A 23,713-nucleotide genomic window follows, 5' to 3' on the forward strand; every position below is an offset into this window, starting at 1 on the left:
TAAACCTTTGGCCAACCAAAAAGTTACTTTTTAGTTGGCCAACTGTTTACGTTGTATTGCGCACTCTGGTGGCAATTGTGGGAGTCGGTTCTGAAGTGTGAAGTAAAGAGCGGACGTGACGACAGGCTGTCCTCATTCAGGTCCGCGCCTTAAGTCCGGCTGGAAATCGGGAGAAATTTGGGAGAATGGTTGTCCCGGGAGATTTTCAGGAGAGGCACTGAAATTCAGGAGTCTCCTGAAAAATTCGGGAGGGTTGGCAAGTATGACTCATCCCGCGGGCCGGATAAAACCTGTTCGCGGGCCTGATCCGGCCCTCGGGCCGTACGTTTGGCCCATCCTCACCATTCCGGACCCGCAGCGCCAGTTCGTCGTGGAGGTGGACGCTTCTAATGAAGGAGTGGGAGCGGTCCTGTCTCAACGTTCTCAACAGGACGGCAAGATGCATCCATGTGCCTTTCTGTCGCGGCGGCTGTCCAAAGCTGAAAGAAACTATGATGTCGGCAATCGTGAGTTGCTGGCGGTGAAGCTCGCCTTGGAGGAATGGAGGCATTGGCTTGAGGGGGCCGAACACCCGGTCATCGTCTGGACAGATCACAAGAACCTGGAATACATAAAGAAGGCTAAGAGACTCAACTCTCGCCAGGCCAGGTGGGCGCTTTTTTTTAATCGCTTTTCCTTCTCGCTCTCCTACAGGCCGGGGTCCCGCAACGTCAAGCCAGACGCCTTGTCACGATTATTCGACCCCGAGCTTGAGGCCAAGCAACCTGAGACTATCCTTCCACTGAACTGTGTGGTAGGAGCGGTAACTTGGCCAATAGAAAAAGAGGTAAAGCAAGCTAACGGTGTGGCCCCGCCACCTAGGGGATGTCCTGTTAATCGATTGTTTGTCCCCAGTGAGCTGCGTCCCCGGGTGATTTATTGGGCTCACACCTCGCGGCTTTCCTGCCATCCGGGAGTTAAAAGAACCATGTTTGTGATCTCCCGGCGGTTCTGGTGGCCAGCCATGGAGACGGAGGTCCGGGAGTACGTAGAGGCCTGTTCGGTCTGTGCCAGGAACAAAATGTCTTCCAGGTCTCGCATGGGACTTCTCCAGCCGCTCCCCATTCCCTCCAGACCGTGGTCAGACATCTCGAAGGACTTCGTTACAGGCCTCCCAGTCTCACAAGGTAACACCACCGTCCTCACCGTGGTCGACAAGATTCTCCAAAATGGTCAGATTCATTGCTATGCCTAAATTACCATCCGCCAAAGAGACGGCAGAGACTATGATGACTAATGTATTCCGAGTTCATGGATTTCCCAAAGACATTGTTTCAGACCGGGGACCACAGTTTGTATCACGGTTCTGGGGGGAGTTCTGCCGACTCATTGGAGCCAAGGCCAGCCTGACATCAGGATATCATCCAGAAGCCAACGGCCAGACCGAATGACTTAACCAGCAGCTGGAAACCGGCCTCCGGTGCTTGGTCTGCCAGAACCCCTCCACATGGAGCAAACACCTGGTCTGGGTAGAGTATGCGCACTATTCGCTGCCTACATCAGCCTCCGGCCTCTCTCCCTTTCATTGTGCCTTAGGGTACCAGCCTCCTCTCTTTCCAGAGAATGAGTCAGAAGTGTCGGTCCCCGCCGCCCATGCCATGGTCCGACGTTGTCACCGCATTTGGGCAGCCGCCCGTCAAGTATTGACCAGACAACAAGATCGGATGAAGAGAGCGGCAGACCGCAAGAGACGACCTGCGCCTGCGTACGAACCTGGTCAGAGAGTCTGGCTTTCAGCCAAGAACTTACATCTCAAGGTCACATCAAGGAAACTGGCACCACGCTTTGTAGGTCCATTCCCAATTACCAAGCTCGTCGGACCTGCAGCGGTTCGGCTTCGTCTGCCCCGATCCCTCCGCGTCCATCCCACCTTCCACGTCAGTCAGGTCAAACCAGCCAAAGAAAGCACTATGGTCCCAGCCACCACGTCCCCTCCACCACCCGAAGTAATTGAAGGTGGACCAGTATACAAAGTTAAACGCTTGTTGGCAGTGCGCAACCGGGGTCGGGGCAGACAATTCCTGGTGGATTGGTAAGGATACGGACCTGAAGAGAGACAGTGGGTTTCTTCCCGCCACATTGTCGACCCCACTCTCATCAGGGACTTCTACAGAGACCACCCCGAACAGTCTGGGCCGTCCGGAGTCGGCCATAGAGGGGGGGGTACTGTCACACCGTGGTGAGGGAAGTCCTGTTTTGGGGTTGTCTGGCACACTTCCTGTTTTATTTTGAAAATTCTAATCCTCCTCTCGTTTCAGGCCACTTGCCCTTCCTCCTGTGTCACTGGTCTGATGTCTCTCCCGATTGCCTGATTGTGTCCACCTGTGTCACCCTCCCTCATGTGTATATAGTCCTCGTCTTCCCCTGTCTTGTTGCCAGAGTATATCGTCTCGCTACGTACCTCCAGCCTTGTCCACAGCCTTGTTCACAGCCATCAACCAAGTTTGACAAGTATTGTCTCGCTTTGTTTATTGATTCCTTTGTTCCCTCTGAGAGAGTGATTTTCTTTTGCTAAGTTTTTTTGGTCAAGTCTTTTTGTATCAATTTTCATAGTGCCTTGTCTTCCTTTTTTTTCCCTCCTTCTGGAGCGCTTTTAGTTTTCAGGCTTCCCAAATACTTTATACATACTTTCTGTTTATAGCGTCTCGACTTTTTAGCATGAGTGAATTTCCTTTTTGTAGATTATTATAGATTGTTGTTTTTTTTGTGTATTCGACTCATAGAACTTTTTGGCTATTGCCTGTTCCTCCTTTATGGAGTGATTTTCTGTTTATTGCCTCATGTCCTATGCTAATACCCTATAGGTGCTTGAATATATCTTAGATAGATTTTGTAGCCACTTTCTTTAATCACTCTGTCCTAGAGATAGCAAGGAATTATTTAAATAAAGGTCTGAGTCAATTGTCACTCCTCTGCAGCTGAGTCCTCATTTACGCCAAGACTTAACATTAATAAGCAACTAATTAATGGTGTAAATGTTCCCCATACTAAAGTGTTACCATGTTTTTTTTTACTGGTGCACAAAATGAACCGTGCATGAACATCACCTTGTTCGAAGAACAAAACCAACACAGTGCATAAACTCACAACAAATTACACACCTGAAAATCAGTGTGACTTCTGCTGTTGCCGTATCCGTTATACGCCGATAGGGAGAATTTTGTATTTACACGATGAGTCGGGTGTGTCTTGACCTCCGCCGAACCCCTGAGGCCGACTCACAGAACCCCCTAGGGTTCGATCGAACCCAGGTTAAGAACCACTGCATTAGATACCTTTTTACCTGCACCCCTGCCTCCCGCTGTTTCCGACAGCTACAAAGCAATTAGCTACCTGCTGCCATGGAAGAGAATTACACGGTTACTCAGCCGAGCTCTAGACAGCACCGACACTCAACAACAACACATCATGCAGACTGGTTTGCAAAAAATATTTTTTACCCCAAAGAGGTGAAATTAGATAATCTCCCACGGCACACTAGCCGTGGCACAGTGGTTGAAAAACACTGGGTTAGATGACAACTAGTGTGCTGATCAGTACTTCTGCAGACCCCCTGCGGGTCCCGAACTCTATTGAAGACCTCAGGGCTAACCTATCATGCGGATGTTAGAGGGGACCTAATATGCAAAACCAACTTTTCTTACTTATTAGCACCATATATGGTCGAGCTTTACCCGAAGAGCTTTGTGCGAGTCTGACGTTGCACATGCATCCTTCGCTGTCGCTATGTCTGATACAAAGTAGCGTATATCTGTCAGTAGACTCGTTATGGAACGCTGTCAAAGGGAGTTTGGCTCATAGGACTTCGGCACGTAAAGAAGACCGCCCATAAAAACGGCGCATCCTGAAGAGACGGTCAGAAAGCGGCTTGAAGATGATCTGTAAAACATAATCTATGCAACATTTTCACCAAAGAACCACCATGACATGTTATGTAGACCACAAGTGTTTTAAATGTAGGAAAATACAACATGACAACTTGTGAGTGCAATGCTAGGCTAATGTTGCTAATGTTTTGTTTAATGTCTTTAAAATCGTTTTAATCATATATATTTTTATATTGTTTTTATATTTATTTTTTGTTTTTATTCAGTCATTGGTGGAGCTAAGGATAATATTTGAATATTGTTTTTAATATTGTTGTGCAGCACTTTGGAAACACTTTTGTTGTTTAAAGGCCTACTGAAATGAAATGTTCTTATTTAAACGGGGATAGCAGATCGATTCTATGTGTCACCCTTGATTATTTTGCGATATTGCCATATTTTTGCTGAAAGGATTTAGTAGAGAACATTGACGATAAAGTTCGCAACTTTTGGTCGCTGATAAAAAAAGCCTTGCCTGTACCGGAAGTAACGTGACGTCGCAGGTTGAAAGGCTCCTCACATTTCCCCATTGTTTACACCAGCAGCGAGAGCGATTCGGACCGAGAAAGCAACGATTACCCCATTAATTTGAGCGAGGATGAAAGATTTGTGGATGAGGAAAGTGAGAGTGAAGGATTAGAGTGCAGTGCAGGACATATCTTTTTTCACTCTGACCGTAACTTAGGTACAAGGGCTCATTGGATTCCACACTTTCTCCTTTTTCTATTGTGGATCACGGATTTATATTTTAAACCACCCCGGATACTATATCCTCTTGAAAATGAGAGTCGAGAACGTGAAATGGACATTCACAGTGACTTTTATCTCCACGACAATACATCGGCGAAGCACTTTAGCTACGGAGCTAACGTGATAGCATCGTGCTTAAATGCAGATAGAAACAGAAGAAATAAGCCCTTGACTGGAAGGATAGACAGAAGATCAACAATACTACCAAACACTGGACCTGTAACTACACGGTTAATGCTGTCCCGCCTGGCGAAGCCTAGCAATGCTGTTGCTAACGACGCCATTGAAGCTAACTTAGCTACGGGACCTCGACAGAGCTATGCTAAAAACATTCCACCTACGCCAGCTCTCATCTGCTCATCAACACCCGTGCTCACCTGCGTTCCAGCGATCGACGGCGCGACGAAGGACTTCACCCGATCATCGATGCGGTCGGCGGCTAGCGTCGGATAGCGCGTCTGCTATCCTCAAAGTCCTCCTGGTTGTGTTGCTGCAGCCAGCCGCTAATACACCGATCCCACCTACGGCTTTCTTCTTTGCGGTCTTCATTGTTCATTAAACAAATTGCAAAAGATTCACCAACACAGATGTCCAGAATACTGTGGAATTTTTCGATGAAAACAGCTGTTTGTATTGGGACACAATGGTGTCCCAATACTTCCGTTCACTCCGTGATGTCACGCGCAAACGTCATCATACCGAGACGTTTTCAACCGGATATTTCCCGGAAAATTTAAAATTGCACTTTATAAGTTAACCCGGCCGTATTGGCAATGTTAAGATTTCATCATTGATATATAAACTATCAGACTGCATGGTCGGTGGTAGTGGGTTTCAGTAGGTCTTTAAATGTGCTATATAAATAAAATGGATTGGATTGGATTGTGTCCTCCTGCCCCACTCCTTAACGTCGTTGTGATATATGACACCCGTTATGTTGGACAAGTAAGTGAAGTGTCAAAAGTGGATAAAAATAAACAACAGTTTGGAGACACACAACGTCAGACAGGTATGGGTAAACAGAGCTCATTAGCATGAAAGCTACGTACACACAAAACGGTCTGGAACGAACACGTTTACAGTACAAAATGGTAGCTTTAAAGAGTAAATAAAGACAGTAGGCAAATTGGAAGGAATGTTACTTTTATTACAATATATTAGCTTTTATGTGACACCTAAAACAGGACTCAAATGGTATACTCCAGTTAAAAAAGTGCACTATGAAGAAAGATGCAAGGACCACGTTGTTTTGTGTCATTGCCGGCAAAAAAAGCCTCACTTCGAATTTTTAAAATATATTCCAAATAGTATGATCTACAAAATGCATTTTAAACGGCTACTTAAACACACCCAATAGTGGTAACATTGTCAATGCAATCAAAGATGTCGCTGTTGTCGCACCATTTCCATCGAGTTGTACAGTTCGGCACACTAAGTTACTTTGTTTCCTTACAAATGTTTTTTACGGAGCCCTGTCAGTACGTTTGTATGCACTAAATTAGTCTGATTTCTCAAATAATTGAATTAATACAGAGTAAAGATAAATGTGTATGTTTCGTTAGTAGACAACAATAAAGAGCGAACTGATTCATTCCAATCCTCCATTAGCAAGATCTTTAGTAAACATCAACAATTTAAAAACATTGACATGTAAACCACCAATTCAAAACGCTGCATCATTTCTATTAACAGTAAATGGTCAAAGCAGTTCACCAAAATATGTCTCTGATGATCAGAACAACCATAAGTAGGGATGTAGCTTTGGATTTTTATCGATACCTATATCGATTTCTTATCTTATCCATCGGTACGCTCCGGTTCTATATGGCGTAAATAAAGATGTAAAACATGCATTTCCATTTTTTTTTTTTGTAGCACAAGAGGTTGTACACCACCAACATCATGTAAAATCTCACAGCAGGGAAGTCTTTTATCAAAGCCTGCGTTTAAAGTCTTAAACAAGTCAACTATGTTTGTTGTTATGTCATCTTCATCACAGATCCATCACTGTGTTTCTAGCCATCACAATTACACTGAGCGGGAAATAATATTAATGTATGGCATTTATGTGCAGAGCACACCTTTGACTTGATATTCATATGATACATCATAGGGCTGGGCGACATGGACGAAAAAGTATATCTCGATATATTTTTGCTTAAACTCAATATGCGATATATTTTCCGGTGAAAGTATACATATAAAGATATTCATTTTTAAGCGATATTCACTGAATGACAACTGTACTGTAAACAGTCAGTGGCACTTTTATTAACCCAGTTAGTCAAGATGGGTATTAACAGCACATAAAATAAACTGTTTACGTAGCACAGAATTACATAACATAAATAAAATAGAAAAATATTCTTTCAACATAAAATAAATAACTTAGCTGTGCAAATTTGTATCAAACTCAAGATAAAAAATTTTTGCAGGCAGGCACTTTTTAATTCCCAGCGGACGAGGTAATGGACTGTCACACACGTACGGTTCTGGTCAGCGCCAAGTAAGTGACTTGACTTAATTGTGCGGCTATGATCTTCCTCACTTCGGCGTACATTTCGCTTGAATATTCTCTTTTCTCTTCTTTGATTTGTCGTCATTTGGGGATGTCTGTTGTGATTTCCCTTCCTGGTTCCATGACCTGCCCTATCTTGCCCCTGATTGGCCTGTCCTTAATGTTTTGCCCTAATCTCAACCAATCGTGACTCATCATAGTAAACCAACCAACCAATCATGGATTTTCTTATACGTAAACCAACCAGTCATGGATCGTTCCTGTATATTTTGTCCCCTACCCGTGGAGTTGCACTAATCCAGTTATCTCTCCCTCTCTCTTTTGTAGCATATAGCTTAGCTAACCGCTACATGGGTCTAAAAATAGCTAAGCCACGGAAATCGCTACTTGTTTAAAAAGTAGCGAAGCTACTGCCAAGCTACTGGGAAATGTAGTTAAGCTACGTAGCTTCGATTTTTAAGTTGGTTATTTTTTTTAATTTGAAAACTGTATTTTCTACCACTGCAGCCGTAAACCGGAATGGATTATCAAAAACCGTACTCATTACAGGAAAACCGTAGTTGTTGGCCGGTGTGCAGAAGTTCGCATTTTACTTGCGAGGGCAAGCACGTCTTAGAAGGAGGAAGGGGAGGGGTTTAATAGCCGCGGCGTTTGGTCATTTTAACGTGAAAAAATTATCTATATTTTCTTAATTCATATCGTGTTTAAAAATATATCGATATATCTTACAAACTCGATATATCGCCCAGCCCTAATATATCATATCAAATAGAGCATATAAATCAACACAATCAACTAGCATGTTAGGTGGTGTGCATTTAAACAAGGTATGTGACGTCAGATGGCGACTACAGACCTGTCGGCGGATGCTATCGTGTTTCAGAGCAAAATGATGGATTATTGTACTACTCCAAATTGAAATTTTTTTGAGGCATCAGTAATTATTTCAACACTGGTGCTTCAAGCTGGCGTATTAGAAGCTGTCAAGTTATCATGGACTTATTACCAATTCCTAGCATTAGCAGTAGTGGACAGCTTTTGGACAACAAGTAGTCATCATATTTGCAAAGGAAACATATCACCTGACACCTAGAAGTCATTTGGGAACTGTTCGGCTCTGTATTTTGTAGTCGGTTTGGTAGTTTGAGGTAGCCGAGTGCTGGTCCCCGACTGGCCAGGCTCCATGGAGGTGTTTGTCAAGTGAACATGGTGTCCCTTTTTCCTCTCAATGACAACATCTAAGTCACATGATTATGCCAATTTCCGCATTTAGATTGTTTTTAGGAAACCTTGATTCGGTCCGTGGTTCTAGTGACGCATTAATCATCCAAGTCATGGCTGAGATTATTACGATGTCCTCAGTTTAGTTAGTTTAGTTCCAAGTTCGGTCATTCGGTTCATATCTATGATTGTGTTTACTTAACAGCAAGTGAGGCGGTAAAAGGTTGACTCTTCGCCATGTTTGATCAAGGTAACGTACACTCCATCTTATCACCGTCATCGACCTGAAATTGATCACGATCATTGATCACGATCATATAATCGCCAAATTTGTTTAATGCTTTCCAGCGGCAGCTAAATTAATGTCACAGCGCAAAGGTCATATTTATAAAATTAAATACCGATAGCCGCATCATTAGAATTTTAACGATAGTCAGTCAGTATACATCCCAAACAACAAGTGACCGACAACACCAAATAGCAGTGTGTAAAATTGTAGTTACTGTATCTTTTATCGGTTTTGTGGTACGTGTATCACTATAGTACCACTACTGGTAAGTGGGCTCCATCTAGTAGTACACCAAAGAATCACTTGATACAGTACAGTGTTTTATTGTCCTATATTCAAACAGTGTTACTGATCAAACTGAAAAATAAGAAATATACTTGTTAAACAAAACCTCTGCCTTGTTTTTTACTGAACGTAGGCCTACTACCCTACTGTATTTTAATATCAGTCATTAAACAAGTTAAAATGACCACAATCGCCCCCTAGCGGCCGAGAGGGACACTGCATATTGTCAACAGTTGCTTTAGAGCTCGAGCATGGAAACTGGAACCCCACACTTAGGTGTGGAAACAACAGTGAATTATGTGAGAAATCAGACTAATTCACTGACTGTTGAATGATTAGGGCCCAAGCACCGTGATACAACAAATATTCAATTATTAATTGTGCTTTTTCTTTGTCTTTGTTGTACTGTTTCATCTCCATGATGAAAATATACTATGCACCAGAAGTTACATGAAGTTAGCGGATTCAAATTCAAAGCAGTGTCGACACTGAAACAGTTAAAGGGGTCTTATTATGCAAACACCAACTTTTCTTACCTGTTGGCACCTGTTTTTTTTTTGTATTTGGGACCCCGCATAATTCCATGGAGGCACAGTGGAGATACTTATAAAACATTTTTACCTGGGGGCCAGTATATCTGATTTTTAGGGTCACTAATACAAAATCTCACAATAATGTCTCATTTTTCTACTGAATGAGACACCCAGAACGCACATGAAAACGAAGAATTTGGGACTTACAATATTAACTATGACTGATAAAACACTGAATATTGACAACGTATGAATGTCTCCATCGACATATTTTACAATCAAGCGAAACGCAGCAAAAATGCAACAAACAGCGAAATATGAACGTGAAGGGTAAATAAAAAATACCCACCTACAATCTCATATATCACTATAGATCTTTGCTGTAAAAATCTCCTTCCGCGTCTGTCCCTGACACCCGCATTTCAGGCTGGCCGGTCTTGAAACACTCCGTGGAAACGCTCCACACCCACACTGCTTGGTGCCTCGTCTGAGCTGCTGTGACTTAGATTACCATAGTAACTAATTAGATTACCATTTTAACTAGTACATCATGCAAAAGCGCAGATTCCAACCATTGAAATTACTTTGTGTAGTTCAAGACTTACGGTAATTTGAAAACATCACTGCACATCATAATGGCAGCTAGTTTCAATCCTAAAGATCTAAAAATTGGGGGAATGTCCGGCGGGCCAGATTGAAAAGCTTAAAGGCCTACTGAAATGATTTTTTTTAATTTAAACGGGAATAGCAGATCCATTCTATGTGTCATACTTGATCATTTTGCGATATTGCCATATTTTTGCTGAAAGGATTTAGTAGAGAAAATCGACGATAAAGTTCGCAACTTTTGCTCGCTGATAAAAAAAAGCCTTGCCTGTACCGGAAGTAGTAGCGTGACGTCACAGGAGCTAGGATTCCTCACAATTCCCCGTTGTTTACAATGGAGCGAGAGAGATTCGGACCGAGAAAGTGATGATTACCCCATTAATTTGAGCGAGGATGAAAGATTCGTAGATGAGGAACGTTACAGTGAATGACTTGAGAGGCAGCGATGGACGTATCTTTTTTCGCTCTGACCGTAACTTAGGTACAAGCTGGCTCATTGGATTCCACACTCTCCTTTTTCTATTGTAGATCACAGATTTGTATTTTAAACCACCTCGGATACTATATCCTCTTGAAAATGAGAGTCGAGAACGCGAAATGGACATCCAGTGCCTTTTATCTCCACGACAATACATCGGCGAAATGCTTTAGCTACGAGCTAACGTGATAGCATCTTGCTTTAACTGCATATAGAAACAAAAGAAATAAACCCCTGACTGGAAGTATAGATAGAAAATCAACAATACTATTAAACCGTGGACATGTAAATACACGGTTAATGCTTTCCAGGGTGGCGAAGGTTAACAAGGCTGTGCTAACGACGCCATTAAAGCTAACTTAGCAACCCGACTGCACAGAGCTATGCTAAAAACATTAGCTCTCCACCTATGCCAGCCAGCCCTCATCTACTCATCAACACCCGTGCTCACCTGCGTTCCAGCGATCGGCAGAAGGACGAAGGACTTCACCCGATGCGTTTGGCGGCCTGGAGACGTAGGAAGTCAAGGTGAAGTCGGCGGCTAGCGCGGCTAGCGCTCCAACAAAGTCCTCCTGGTTGTGTTGCTGTAGTCCGCTGCTAATACACTGATCCCACCTACAACTGTCTTCTTTGCAGCCTTCATTGTTCATTAAAAAAATTGCAAAAGATGTCCAGAATACTGTGGACCCCGTAGGATTCTACGGGGTACCATAACTTCCGTTACTCGGACTTCGTCACGCGCATACGTCATCATACCGCGATGTTTCAGCCGGATATTTCCCGGGAATTTTAAAATGTCACTTTATAAGTTAACCCGGCCGTATTGGCATGTGTTGCAATGTTAAGATTTCATCATTGATATATAAACTATCACACTGCGTGGTCGGTAGTAGTGGCTTTCAGTAGGCCTTTAAAGGGCCTTAATTTGCCCAGGTCTGCTATATAGGGTATATATTTACCCCAAGACTTTTGCGCGAGTCTGTCATTTTTATTTAGTTGTCGTTAAAAGTTGCAGTCAATTAGGTCCTTCTTGTTGTGGGGCAGACTGGCTCGTACATGCACATACATCCTCCCTTGTTGCCATTTCCAATAAAAAAACATTGAATACTTCTTAAGTTGTCAGTATAGAAGCACTAAAAACTAGTACATGGCTGATGGGGAGGGGACGCTGGGGAAGTGGAGGCACGTAACCATAAAAGGGCGCAAGACTGTCAGAAAGCGGCTTGAAAATGGTCTGTAAAACACAATATGTGCAAAATTTGGACCAAAGAAGCACTATTACATGTTATGTAGACCGCAAGAAGTGTTTTAAATGTAGGGGGAAAAAATCATAACACGCCCCCTTTAAGGAAAAGTGTTATACCATTTAATGGGGCTTGACTTCTGTTTACACTTGTTGTTTAAACATACAAGTGTAAATAGTGGTTAGCTTAGTTGTACACTTGTATGTAAAGGCCCGTAAAACATGTTTTAATTAAGTGTTTTTTTTCCCTTTCGTGTTCATATTTCGCTGTTTGTTAAATTTTTTTTGCGTTTCGCTTGATTTTAAAATATGTCGATCGAGACTGGGTGTGACATTAATATTTTGTCAATATTCAGTGTTTTATTGTTCATTTTTAATATTGTAAATCCCAAATTCTTTATTTGCATGTACATTTTGGGTGTCTCATTCAGTAAAAAAAATGACATTAGTGATCCTAAAAATCAGATATGCCGGCCCCCAGACACATTTTTTTCTCTAAAGTTGGCCCCCCGAGTCCAAATAATTGCCCAGGACTGCTATACACTATATTGCCAAAAGTATTTGGCCACCTGCCTTTACTCACACAGGAACTTGAAGTGCCTACCCATGGAATTGTCCAAAATGTTTTGGTATCCTGGAGCATTCAAAGTTCCTTTCACTGGAACTAAGGGGCCAAGCCCAACTCCTGAAAAACAACCCCACACCATAATTCTTCCTCCACAAAATTTCACTCGGCACAAAGCAGTCCGAAATGTAGCGTTCTCCTGGCAACCTCCAAACCCAGACTCGTCCATCAGCTTGCCAGATGGAAAAGTGTGATTCATCACTCCAGAGAAGGCGTCTCCGCTGCTCTAGAGTCCAGTGGCGACGTGCTTTACACCACTGCATCCCACGCTTTGCATTGGACTTGGAGATGTATGGCTTAGATGTAGCTGCTTGGCCATGGAAACCCATTCCACGAAGCTCTCTGCGTACTGTACGTGGGCTAATTGGAAGGTCACATGAAGTTTGGAGCTCTGTAGCAACAGAAAGTCTTTGCACTATGCGCTTCAGCATCCGCTGACCCCTCTCTGTCAGTTTACGTGGCCTACCACTTGGTTGCTGACTTGCTGTTGTTCCCAAACTCTTCCATTTTCTTATAATAAAGTTAACTTTGGAATATTTAGGAGCAAGGAAATTTCACGACTGGATTTGTTGCACAGGTGGCATCCTATGACAGTTCCACGCTGAGAGCGGCCCATTCTTTCACAAATGTTTGTAGAAACAGTCTCCATGCCTAAATGCTTGATTTTATACAAGTGATTAGGACACCTGATTCTCATCCTTTGGATGGGTGGCCAAATTCTTTTGGCAATATAGTGTATATGCTGACGTAACTAAGGCAAAATAAGTCACTAAAGGCTTGCTTAGAGAGAGGTAAAAATGTTTTATAAATATCTCCACTGTGCCTCCATGGAATTATGGGGGATCCCAAATACAAAAAAAGTGTTCTCTTCCACTTTTTGCTCAGAATATAGATAGTTTAGAGAATAAAATGCAACATTTTAGTCAGTGGGCAAGGCAGATGACATTTTTGCTACACTTCATGGTGCTCTTCTTCCCTGGGCTGAGGTAGACATATGGTCACTTATGCAGGAAGACCTACAGTATTTATTGAGAAAAGTGCAAAGAAGTCAAAAGAAGCAGGCACAAAAATTAGAGCTTCTCGTTGTCTTGTGAAGCGTTTTTTTTTGTGTGTGCAAATAATGCAGAGATAGTCTGCATCTAGAAAGTCAGTGCACATACATTTAATGTGTGCACTCTTTGGAGCACCAGCACAGGATTGAAGCCTCCCAGGAGGCTCGGAGAGCCCATACATTAACACTGCAAGGTGCGATCAATCAACTCACGCTATCAATAAAGGCACAGCCCCGCAGTCTGTTTCACACCTGAGCTCATCAAATTGCAGCCGCCTTAAAAAAAAACATTCCACTGTAGTCAAATGGATACACCCTCCCACCGGGGCTCTGTAATGGCGAGCGCAGAGGAGGTCAAAGCTACTCTCCAAAGTGTCAGAGAGACGTCTCAAAGATGACACCTACATCCTTGAGGCGGCACGATTCTCCCGGCCGCCGTTTGTTCATGTGAACCTGCAAGCATATCAGGCACACAAAAAAAAGCGCTGTCACAGAATACAAGCACACGCTCCGCAATCTGACCTGCGATCTGTTAGCGGGCCAGATTTATGACAGCCGCAGTCAGCGCCGGCTGAAGGGATTTGTCAGCCGCTCAAGCATGCAAAAGTGGCTTATTTAGCGGGGGAAATGTTTGCTTCTGGAGGGAATTGGATAACACGGCGACTGTTTGTCCAGGGAGTGTGTTTGCTCGCCGGGTCTAGTCGGGAATGCTTGAATTCTTTAAACAAATAGCCGTGAACGCTGTAGTCACCTTTGTCGGTTCTCGTGTGAATTTTAACACATTATCAATGATAATACACAGTGGATGCTCACAAAACGTGCCCGAAATATATGAATTATGGTTCCAAAAGTTGTTTGGTTACAAACGAAATAAAAACGTATCTCCAAAAGTTACTGAAATATGCTAAAACGTTGCTGAGGCACAATATCAGGGGATGACAATAAACTGCAACAAAAAACAGTGCAATAAACAGCAATAACAGTGCAATCCATTTTAAAGGTGCAATATACACATCACATCTCTCATATGATCGACAGTAGGGCTGTGAATCTTTGGGTGTCCCACGATTCGATTCAATATCGTATCTTGGGGTCACGATTCGATTCAAAATCGATTTTTTTTCAATTCAACACGATTCTCGATTGAAAAACGATTTTTTCCCGATTCAAAAGGATTCTCTATTCATTCAATACATAGATTTCAGCAGGATCTACCCCAGTCTGCTGACATGCAAGCAGAGTAGTAGATTTTTGTAAAAAGCTTTTATAATTGTAAAGGACAAAGTTTTATCAACTGATTGCAATAATGTAAATTTGTTTTAACTATTAAACGAACCAAAAATATGACTTATTTTATCTTTGTGAAAATATTGGACACAGTGTGTTGTCAAGTTTATGAGATGCGATGCAAGTGTAAGCCACTGTGACACTATTGTTCTTCTTTTTTTTTTTTTTAATAAATGTCTAATGATAATGTCTATTTTAATCACTGCTATGTTGAAATTGTAACTAATATTGATACTGTTGTTGATAATATTCATTTTTGTTTCCCTACTTTTGGTTTGTTCTGTGTCGTGTTTGTGTCTCCTCTCAATTGCTCTGTTTATTGCAGTTCTGAGTGTTGCTAGGTCGGGTTTGGTTTTGGAATTGGATTGTATTGTTATGGTATTGCTGTGTATTGTTTTGTTGGATTGATTAATTTAAAAAAAATAAAATAAAATGTTTTAAATAAATAAATAAAAATTAAAATAAATCGATTTTTTAAAAATGAGAATCGATTCTGAATCGCACAACGTGAGAATCGCGATTCGAATTCGAATCGATTTGTTTCCACACCCCTAATCAACATTATTACCGTTTTTCTACATTTTCTACTGCCTAGTTTCTCTTGTTATATTCTTATTTTTACTGTTATTTTTATTCTTATTGTTACTTTTTATTTTTATTCTTATTGTCATATTTTCTATTTTATTTCCATTTATACCTCCTCTGTACACTGCTGCTGGAATTGTTATTTTCCTGAAGGAACTCTCTTGAAGGAATCAATAAAGTACTATCTATCTATCTATCTCTATCTATCTACTTGTGCTTATACCGTATTTCCTTGAATAGCCGCAGGGGCGTTAATTAATTTAAAACCTCCTGTCACACCTGCGTTTACCGGAAACCGGCGGGATGGCCGTGCATGCGGTAATTATTTTAAAACCTCTTCTCACTCCGGCGTTTACCAAAAGGAATCCATAAAATTTAGGCGTGCGCTTTGAGTGTGATGTAAGCATACCATCATGAAAAGCACATTTAATTAAAAAAAACGTTATTATGGTCTTACCTGTACTTATAAATGGAGTCCATTTGCAGCTCCTTCTGACCAAAAGCATCGATAACTTGTTTATAGAAGTCTTCCTTATTTTCTTTCTTCAGTTTTAAAAGTCTCTGTTTCGATGGAGATATTCCTTTAATTATTACCTCCTGCTTCGATTGAAAGTCCAGTTTAGAAAACTGTTTTATTTTATGTATGTAATCCTCCATTTTAAAAGTTCAGGGAGAGGACAGAAAAAAAAATCTCTTGCTGCGTGTGTTCACTTCTTCTGCAGTACCGGAAGTCGCAAGAAGGATCACTAGCGCGGCAGCGCCCTCTACCACCAGGAGGCGGGAGTCATTTAATGACTTATACAGTATTTCACACACGCAGCTACGGTATATTAATAAAACATAGCTGCTTACTGTTCTCTTTAGCATACTGTACAGGTATTCAATAGCTTGGACCTTAAATCCTACTGAAAAGCTCTTTATCTTTTTTCCTTTGTGCGATTGTAAACTACTGAAAGCAGTTTCCTCCATTTTGAAAATGAGGACAGATGCGTCACTCGTGACGTAACGAATTTGACCCGGTGGAAGTTCTAGCCATATGCTAAATATTTTGCGAAACGAGTTTGACCCGGCGAAAATTACAGACATGCGATAATAAAATTAATATTTTGCGAAACGAATTTGATCCAGCTTCAATAATAAACCGGCGATAAGGCCAAGCATGCGTTAATTATTTTGAGAAACGAGTTTGACCCGGCAGTAATTCTAGACGTGCGAATACTATATTCCCTGCGCCAATTCAAGGAAATACGGTACTTCAAATTCCAAAAGTGCTCTATTGATAGCTGGGCTATTCAACCCGTGGGCCAAATAGGACCTGCTGATGACATCAGACCAATCTGCGAGTTGAGACTAAAATTTTGGAGCAGTAAAAACACTACAGCACGTTCTCATAGATGATCTTTGACTAGCTTTTTGGCAGGAGGTCCTTAAAAACAGCACAGTGCTCCTGTTGCATACACAGTTTAGTAACGGTAAAAAAAGATTCTGGTTCTCAGGAATATCTGATATAAGAATATCGTAATTTTGGACTTTAAGCTGCTATGTTTTTCCTGTGCTTTGAACCCTGCGGCTTATAAAACGGTGCGGATAATTTATGGAGTTCTTCGCTGAAGGCCATATTAAAGTTAAAGTGCCAATGATTGTCACACACACACACACACTAGGTGCGGTGAAATTATCCTCTGCATTAGACCCATCCCCACAGGGGAGCAGTGAGCAGCAGCGGTGGCCCTGCCCGAGAATCATTTGGTGATTTAACCACCAATTCCCACCCTTGATGCTGAGTGCCAAGCAGGGAGGTAATGGGTCCCGTTTTAATAGTCTTTGCTATGACTCGGCTGGGGTTTGAACTCACGACCTATTGATCTCAGGGCGGACACTCTAACCACAAGGCCACTGAGCAGGTCAAGATGCAAATGTTTAAAAAAAACAAAACAAGCAAAGACACTAAAAAGGTGTGATATTGTTTGTGCAATGGCACCATCTTTTGGACAAGTTGGCTCACTGCAGGTGCTGCATTGCCCTTCTGTTTAGTGCTTTTAACCGATAGTACAAGTGCCATTCCGTCTTCTAGTCGTCCATAGCATTTCTACTTGTACTTGTATACTTCATTCATCACTCCAAGCAACATTTGTACATTTTACAATATAACTAAAACTATTTATACTTACTAATCCTAAGTGTGATGTCTGTAGGACTGTTTTCATGCATATTTGTATGTGCTATAGTAATGTAATCAACCAAACATTAACCAAGGGCATTCATTTTGTCTTGTTTCAGTTTCACAAATTCCTCAGCAAATTCTTCAAAACGTCACCGTGGAGTTATTGAGTCTGTTTAGCTGGTTTGAGAGCTGCTAGTGGCTCCATGACTGTTTGATTAGCCACCGTGTTACAGGCACCGTTTGGAAACAAATAAAGTATGTAAATAAAAATGTACAAAACCTTTATGTGTAAATAACTAATTTCACAATGTATATATATTTGCGGCTTATAGCGGGTGTGGGTAATATATGGGGAACATTATTTTTCCTTCTAAACTTTAGTGGGTGTGGCTTATATACTGTTGCGCTCTATAGTCAGGAAAATACGGTAATAGTGAAGGGAGAAGTCCAGCCCTCCCACTCTTTATAGCAATTGAGTTGAACAGCATTAATGTAGTTTCAAACTACCAAGAGGTGAGGCACTGTCAGTAAAAGCTGCCTTTCTCTCATCTTGTTTTCATGTTGGTGTTCTGTAAAATTACTTTAATGAATAAGTGAATGTCTTTGAAATGTTAACTAAAACAATTTAAACCCTAAAACTAAACCTACAGACAGTGTCCTGGAACTATCAATCAATCAAAGTGTACTTATATAGCCCTTAATCACAAGTGTCTCAAAGGGCTGCACAAGCCACAACGACATCCTCGGCTCAGATCCCACATCAGGGCAAGAAAAAACTCTCAACTATTTTTTTTTTAAATTTTGAATTTGAGGAAAAAAAGGGACAAGCGGTAGAAAATGGATGGATTATTATACAGTAGTACCTCAATGTACGAGCACATTGGGTTCCACAATCGAGCTTAAAACTCAAAACTCTCGTATTTTAAATCTGCCCCGCCCATTGAAATGAATTGAAATCAATTGAATTCATGCTTGGCCCTCCCAAAACAGTTAAAAAGAAAAACAAACTTTTAGGCAAGACATATTGTTTGAAAAACATTACAATGGTATGTACTAGTGTTGTCCCGATACCAAAATTATTTTGATACTTTTCGGTACTTTTCTAAATAAAGAGGACCACAAAAAATTGCATTATTGGCTTTATTTTTACAAAAAAATCTTAGGGTACATTAAACATGTTTCTTATTGCAAGTTTGTCCTTAAATAAAATAGTGAACATACAAGACAACTTGTCTTTTATTAGTAAGTAAACAAACAAAGGCTCCTAATTTAGTCTGCTGACGTATGCAGTAACATATTGTGTCATTTATCATTCTTATTATTTTGTCAACATTATTAAGGACAAGTGGTAGAAAATGAATTATTAATCTACTTGTTCATTCACTGTTAATATCTGCTTACTTTCTCTTTTAACATGTTCTATCTAAACTTATGTTAAAATGTAATAATCACGTATTCTTCTGTTTGATACTTTACATTAGTTTTGGATGATACCACACATTTAGGTATCGATCCGATTTTTAGTAGTTACAGGATCATACATTGGTCATATTCAAAGTCCTCATGTGTCCAGGGACATATTTCCTGAGTTTATATACATAATATATGTTGTGATGCCAAAAAATATATACACTACCGTTCAAAAGTTTGGGGTCACCCAAACAATTTTGTGGAATAGCCTTCATTTCTAAGAACAAGAATAGACTGTCGAGTTTCAGATGAAAGTTCTCTTTTTCTGGCCATTTTGAGCGTTTAATTGACCCCACAAATGTGATGCTCCAGAAACTCAATCTGCTCAAAGGAAGGTCAGTTTTGTAGCTTCTGTAACGAGCTAAACTGTTTTCAGATGTGTGAACATGATTGCACAAGGGTTTTCTAATCATCAATTAGCCTTCTGAGCCAATGAGCAAACACATTGTACCATTAGAACACTGGAGTGATAGTTGCTGGAAATGGGCCTCTATACACCTATGTAGATATTGCACCAAAAACCAGACATTTGCAGCTAGAATAGTCATTTACCACATTAGCAATGTATAGAGTGTATTTCTTTAAAGTTAAGACTAGTTTAAAGTTATCCTCATTGAAAAGTACAGTGCTTTTCCTTAAAAAATAAGGACATTTCAATGTGACCCCAAACTTTTGAACGGTAGTGTATGTAATCATAGTAGTGTCGACTAGATACGCTCCTGTACTTGGTATCATTACAGTGGATGTCAGGTGTAGATCCACCAATGGCGTTTGTTTACATTTTGACGCCGGTGAGCTACGGTGTGTAGTGAAGCATGTTTAGCTATTCCTCATCCTGCAGGGATGATACTTGTAAGAAACGAGGATTAGTGATTTAGAAGTAGCTAAAACACTGCCGACGGTGGATGGACGTTAGCCGCTAGCTAGCTAGCCATGTCTTAAAGCACCTCTTCCTGAGGGCGTTTCAGTGTTATAACTTCACTTTTATCTTTAGTTTTTAAGCCAAAATGCGTCCGTTCTCCCTTTTTTGTCTACACACTGTGTCTGCTTGTAAGTACTCCGTGATTGTGCGCTGCCGAACATGCTCCTCTGCCCGTAAACCAACAAGGTCATGAGACGACGACAGGGGTGCGGGGGTGTTGGTGGACCGGTACTTTTCAGAGGCGGTATAGTACCGAATATGATTCATTAGTATGGCGGTAGTATACTAATACCGGTATACCGTACAACCCTAGTATGTACTACAACAACTACAGTAGTTTTACATTGTACAGCATTTACCTTTTGAAAGTGTCTCTTACAAGTTGATTCTACGCCGTGTAACAAAAGAAAGGAAATCTTTGTTTATGTTGCACATTGACCTATTTGAGTGACGGACCGGAGTGGTCAGGGTTGAGAACAAGTAATGTGAATGTCTGTTTTCTAAATGTAATGCCCGATCGTCTAGTTGGGTAGGACATGTTTATAATAATGTTTCTCTGATTCAGTCGTCCACTTCTTCTCCTTTGCATAACTTTCTCAGTTTTGGTGGTTTGAGGGCAGAATTGTGTCAATCTCTGAATGGCGCTCAAACGTGCACATCAACTGTCTTATCAAAACATGTTTGTTGCGACTTCTGTCGCCGAACATTCTCGTAACTCGAATTATGCCCGCGTCTTAAAGCATAACACAAAGCCTGAGGGACAGCTTGTATCGAAAAAAAATGACTCATGCGTTAAGTGAAGGTACCACTTGATTTTGCTGCTTAGGGCTACATTAGCACTGCCTTTCTACCAACAAAAAAAAGCACTTTTGCGATGAGTCACAGGCAAGGATAACGTTTTTGACTTTTACTTGGCCAGAATGCCTCAATGGTATTGAATCAATAAATCCAAATTGAACTTAAATATACCATATATTCCAGGCTATAGAGTGCATTGGTATTTAAGCCGCACCCACCAAATTTTAGAAGAAAAAAATTAGGGATCTCCGATAATGGCTTTTTGCCGATATCCGATATTCCAATATTGTCCAACTCTTTAATTACCGATACTGATATCAACCGATACCGATATATACAGTCGTGGAATTAACACATTATTATGCCTAATTTGGACAACCAGATATAGTGAAGATAAGGTCCTTTTTAAAAAAAATATTACAATAAAATAAGATAAATTAATTCAAAACAATTTCTTGAATAAAAAAGAAAGTAAAATAATATAAAACCAGTTACATAGAAACTAGTAATTAATGAAAATGAGTAAAATTAACTGTTAAAGGTTAGTTCTATTAGTGGACCAGCAGCACGCACAATCATGTGTGCTTACGGACTGTATCCCTTGCAGACTGTATTGATTTTGAATTGAATTATATTTATATAGCGTTTTTGTCTAGTGACTCAAAGCGCTTTACATAGTGAAACCCAATATCTAAGTTGCATTTAAACCAGTGTGGGTGGCACTGGGAGCGGGTGGGTAAAGTGTCTTGCCCAAGGACACAACGGCTGTGACTAGGATGGCGGAAGCGGGGATTGAACCTGCAACCCTCAAGTTGCTGGCACGGCCGCTCTACCAACCGAGCTATATATATTGATATATAATGATTAATTAATTTAACATAAATTAACTATACGGTACAAAAGATATTTGGAGATGTTTATTTACATACCTTAATTGTTTCACTAACTGCTCTCCAATCAGCTAAAAGACTCAATAACTCCACGTTGATGTTTTAGTGAATTTACGAAACTAAAACTATACAAAAAGAAAGTTAATATTAACACGGACACTTGTTGACGTGTTAGTATATTCGCTAATGCTAACGACGCTAGCTTGGTTACATTACGACAGCACATTAAAATATGCATGAAAACACTCTTACAGACATCACACAGAGGACGGTTTAGTAAGTACAAATTGTTTTAGTTATATTGTAAAACTTACAAACGTTGCTCGGAGTGATAAATGAAGAATCCTTTCAAACAGAATCGCTATGAACGAATACTTCTGGTTTAATTTTCAAACCGCAGCACCTGCAGTGAGTGAACCCGTCCAAAAGATGGCGCCATAGCACAAACAATAAGACATTTTCAGTGTTTCTGTTGGTGTTCTATGAAAACTATTAAACGCAAAACAAGGCCGTTCACAAATAAAAATCTATAAATTAGCCGCACGGTTTTATAAGCCGGTACAAAAGATATTTGGAAATCTTTATTTACATACTTTAATTGTTTCACTAACTGCTCTACAATCAGCTAAAAGACTCAATAACTCCACGTTTACGTTTTTGTGAATTTACGAAACTAAAACAATACAAAAAGAAAGTAAGTTAATAATAGTAACACAGACACTTGTTAATGTGTTAGTATATTCGCTAATGCTAACGACGTTAGCTTGATTACATTACGATACCACGTAAAAATATGCATGAAAACACTCTTACAGACATCACACAAGCGACGGTTTAGGAAGTACAAATTGTTTTAGTTATATTGTAAAACTTACAAACGTTGCTCGGAGTGATAAATGAAGAATCCTTTGAATGAATACTTCCGGTTTAAGGAAGTACATTTTTAAACCGCAGCACCTGCAGTGAGTGAACCCGTCCAAAAGATGGCGCCATAGCACAAACGATAACAAACATTTTCAGTGTTTCTGTTGGTGTTCTATAAAAACTATTAAACGCAAAACATTATGAAAAAAATCTATAAATTAGCTGCACCGTTTTATAAGCCGCAGGGTACAAAGCGTTGAAAAAAAGGTAGTGGCTTAAATACCGGAAAATACGGTACTATTTTTGGTCATTAACAAGATCTAAAGTACTGTTGCCTGATTGTAGCCATTGCTGAGAGCACAATTAAATGTGTGACAATAATACATTTATCACCTGTTGGGATGCATGTTGTATCTTATAAACTACCTACCGTCTTTGCGGGGTAGCTTTCGTTTGAACCCTTTTTTGGAACCATGCTCCAAGAAATTCACCTAGCTTTGTAATGTAACACAGTGCTTGCCTTCTTGTATGAAGAATAGACTGCCATTCTCTTCTTGGGGAAAGTTTTTCAACAGAAAAAAATACACACAAACGGGAAGTCCACGACGTGCAATATCCAGCGTGCCCTGAGAGCCTCTTTCAACGCGGACAAAAGAGCAAGCGGTCGCTATCAGATTATTGAATGTATATAAACTTGACTGACAACTATAGAAACTTGTCACACAACATTTTCAGCATTTAATAAGTGGCGCTAGGGCGTAATCTGATGAAAGGGGAAGCGCCCCACAATGCGCGGAGGAAACGGGAAAGTCTCTAACAATACGCTCGGCCAGTGTGCAGGGCAACAGCACGCCAAATAATAGCAGTGTGCTGACTCTTTCAAATCACTATTTTACTCATTTCACTCCTCTGGCTGAGGAGATGGAGTTGTGCTGATAAACTTGTGAGCGGGATAGAGAGAAAATGAAATGATGCCCACTTTTTTCTTATTGCACAAAGGCCCCGTTTGAAGTTGCAATGCTGTATCTGTCGTCCCAGACTGATGCGCACAGAATGGAAGTGAACAATGACGAGCAGGGACTCTTATCACTTGTCGGTGTCCATGGGGGGGGTATCACTTGTCGGTGTCCATGGGGGGGGGGAATACATCACAAATGAATTCCGCAGGGAAAAATATGGACATTCTCTATTACAGTAATACCCATAGAGAGCTGATCGCGAATCTTGAT

At 40.9% G+C, this 23,713-nt stretch overlaps 2 protein-coding genes across 2 annotated transcripts in view; one reads left to right on the top strand and one right to left on the bottom strand.

Moving 5' to 3' along the window:
• The window catches only part of LOC133664498 (uncharacterized), a 157,310-nt gene extending 156,375 nt beyond the window's left edge, over positions 1-935 (top strand). Inside the window, exons 5-6 of the mRNA XM_062069167.1 lie at positions 141-826; positions 895-935. Coding sequence (XP_061925151.1) covers positions 141-826; positions 895-897 — 689 coding nt within the window. The 3' untranslated portion in view covers positions 898-935. The remainder of the gene's footprint in view (positions 1-140; positions 827-894) is intronic.
• Positions 936-11,507: 10,572 nt separating this feature from the next.
• Positions 11,508-23,713, bottom strand: part of LOC133664494 (ATP-binding cassette sub-family C member 4-like) — a 112,182-nt gene continuing 99,976 nt past the window's right edge. Inside the window, exon 31 of the mRNA XM_062069161.1 lies at positions 11,508-13,957. Within this exon, the coding sequence (XP_061925145.1) occupies positions 13,880-13,957 (78 nt within the window). The 3' untranslated portion in view covers positions 11,508-13,879. The remainder of the gene's footprint in view (positions 13,958-23,713) is intronic.

This window comes from Entelurus aequoreus, linkage group LG14, assembly GCF_033978785.1.
Source record: "Entelurus aequoreus isolate RoL-2023_Sb linkage group LG14, RoL_Eaeq_v1.1, whole genome shotgun sequence".
Classification (NCBI taxonomy): Eukaryota; Metazoa; Chordata; class Actinopteri; order Syngnathiformes; family Syngnathidae; genus Entelurus; species Entelurus aequoreus.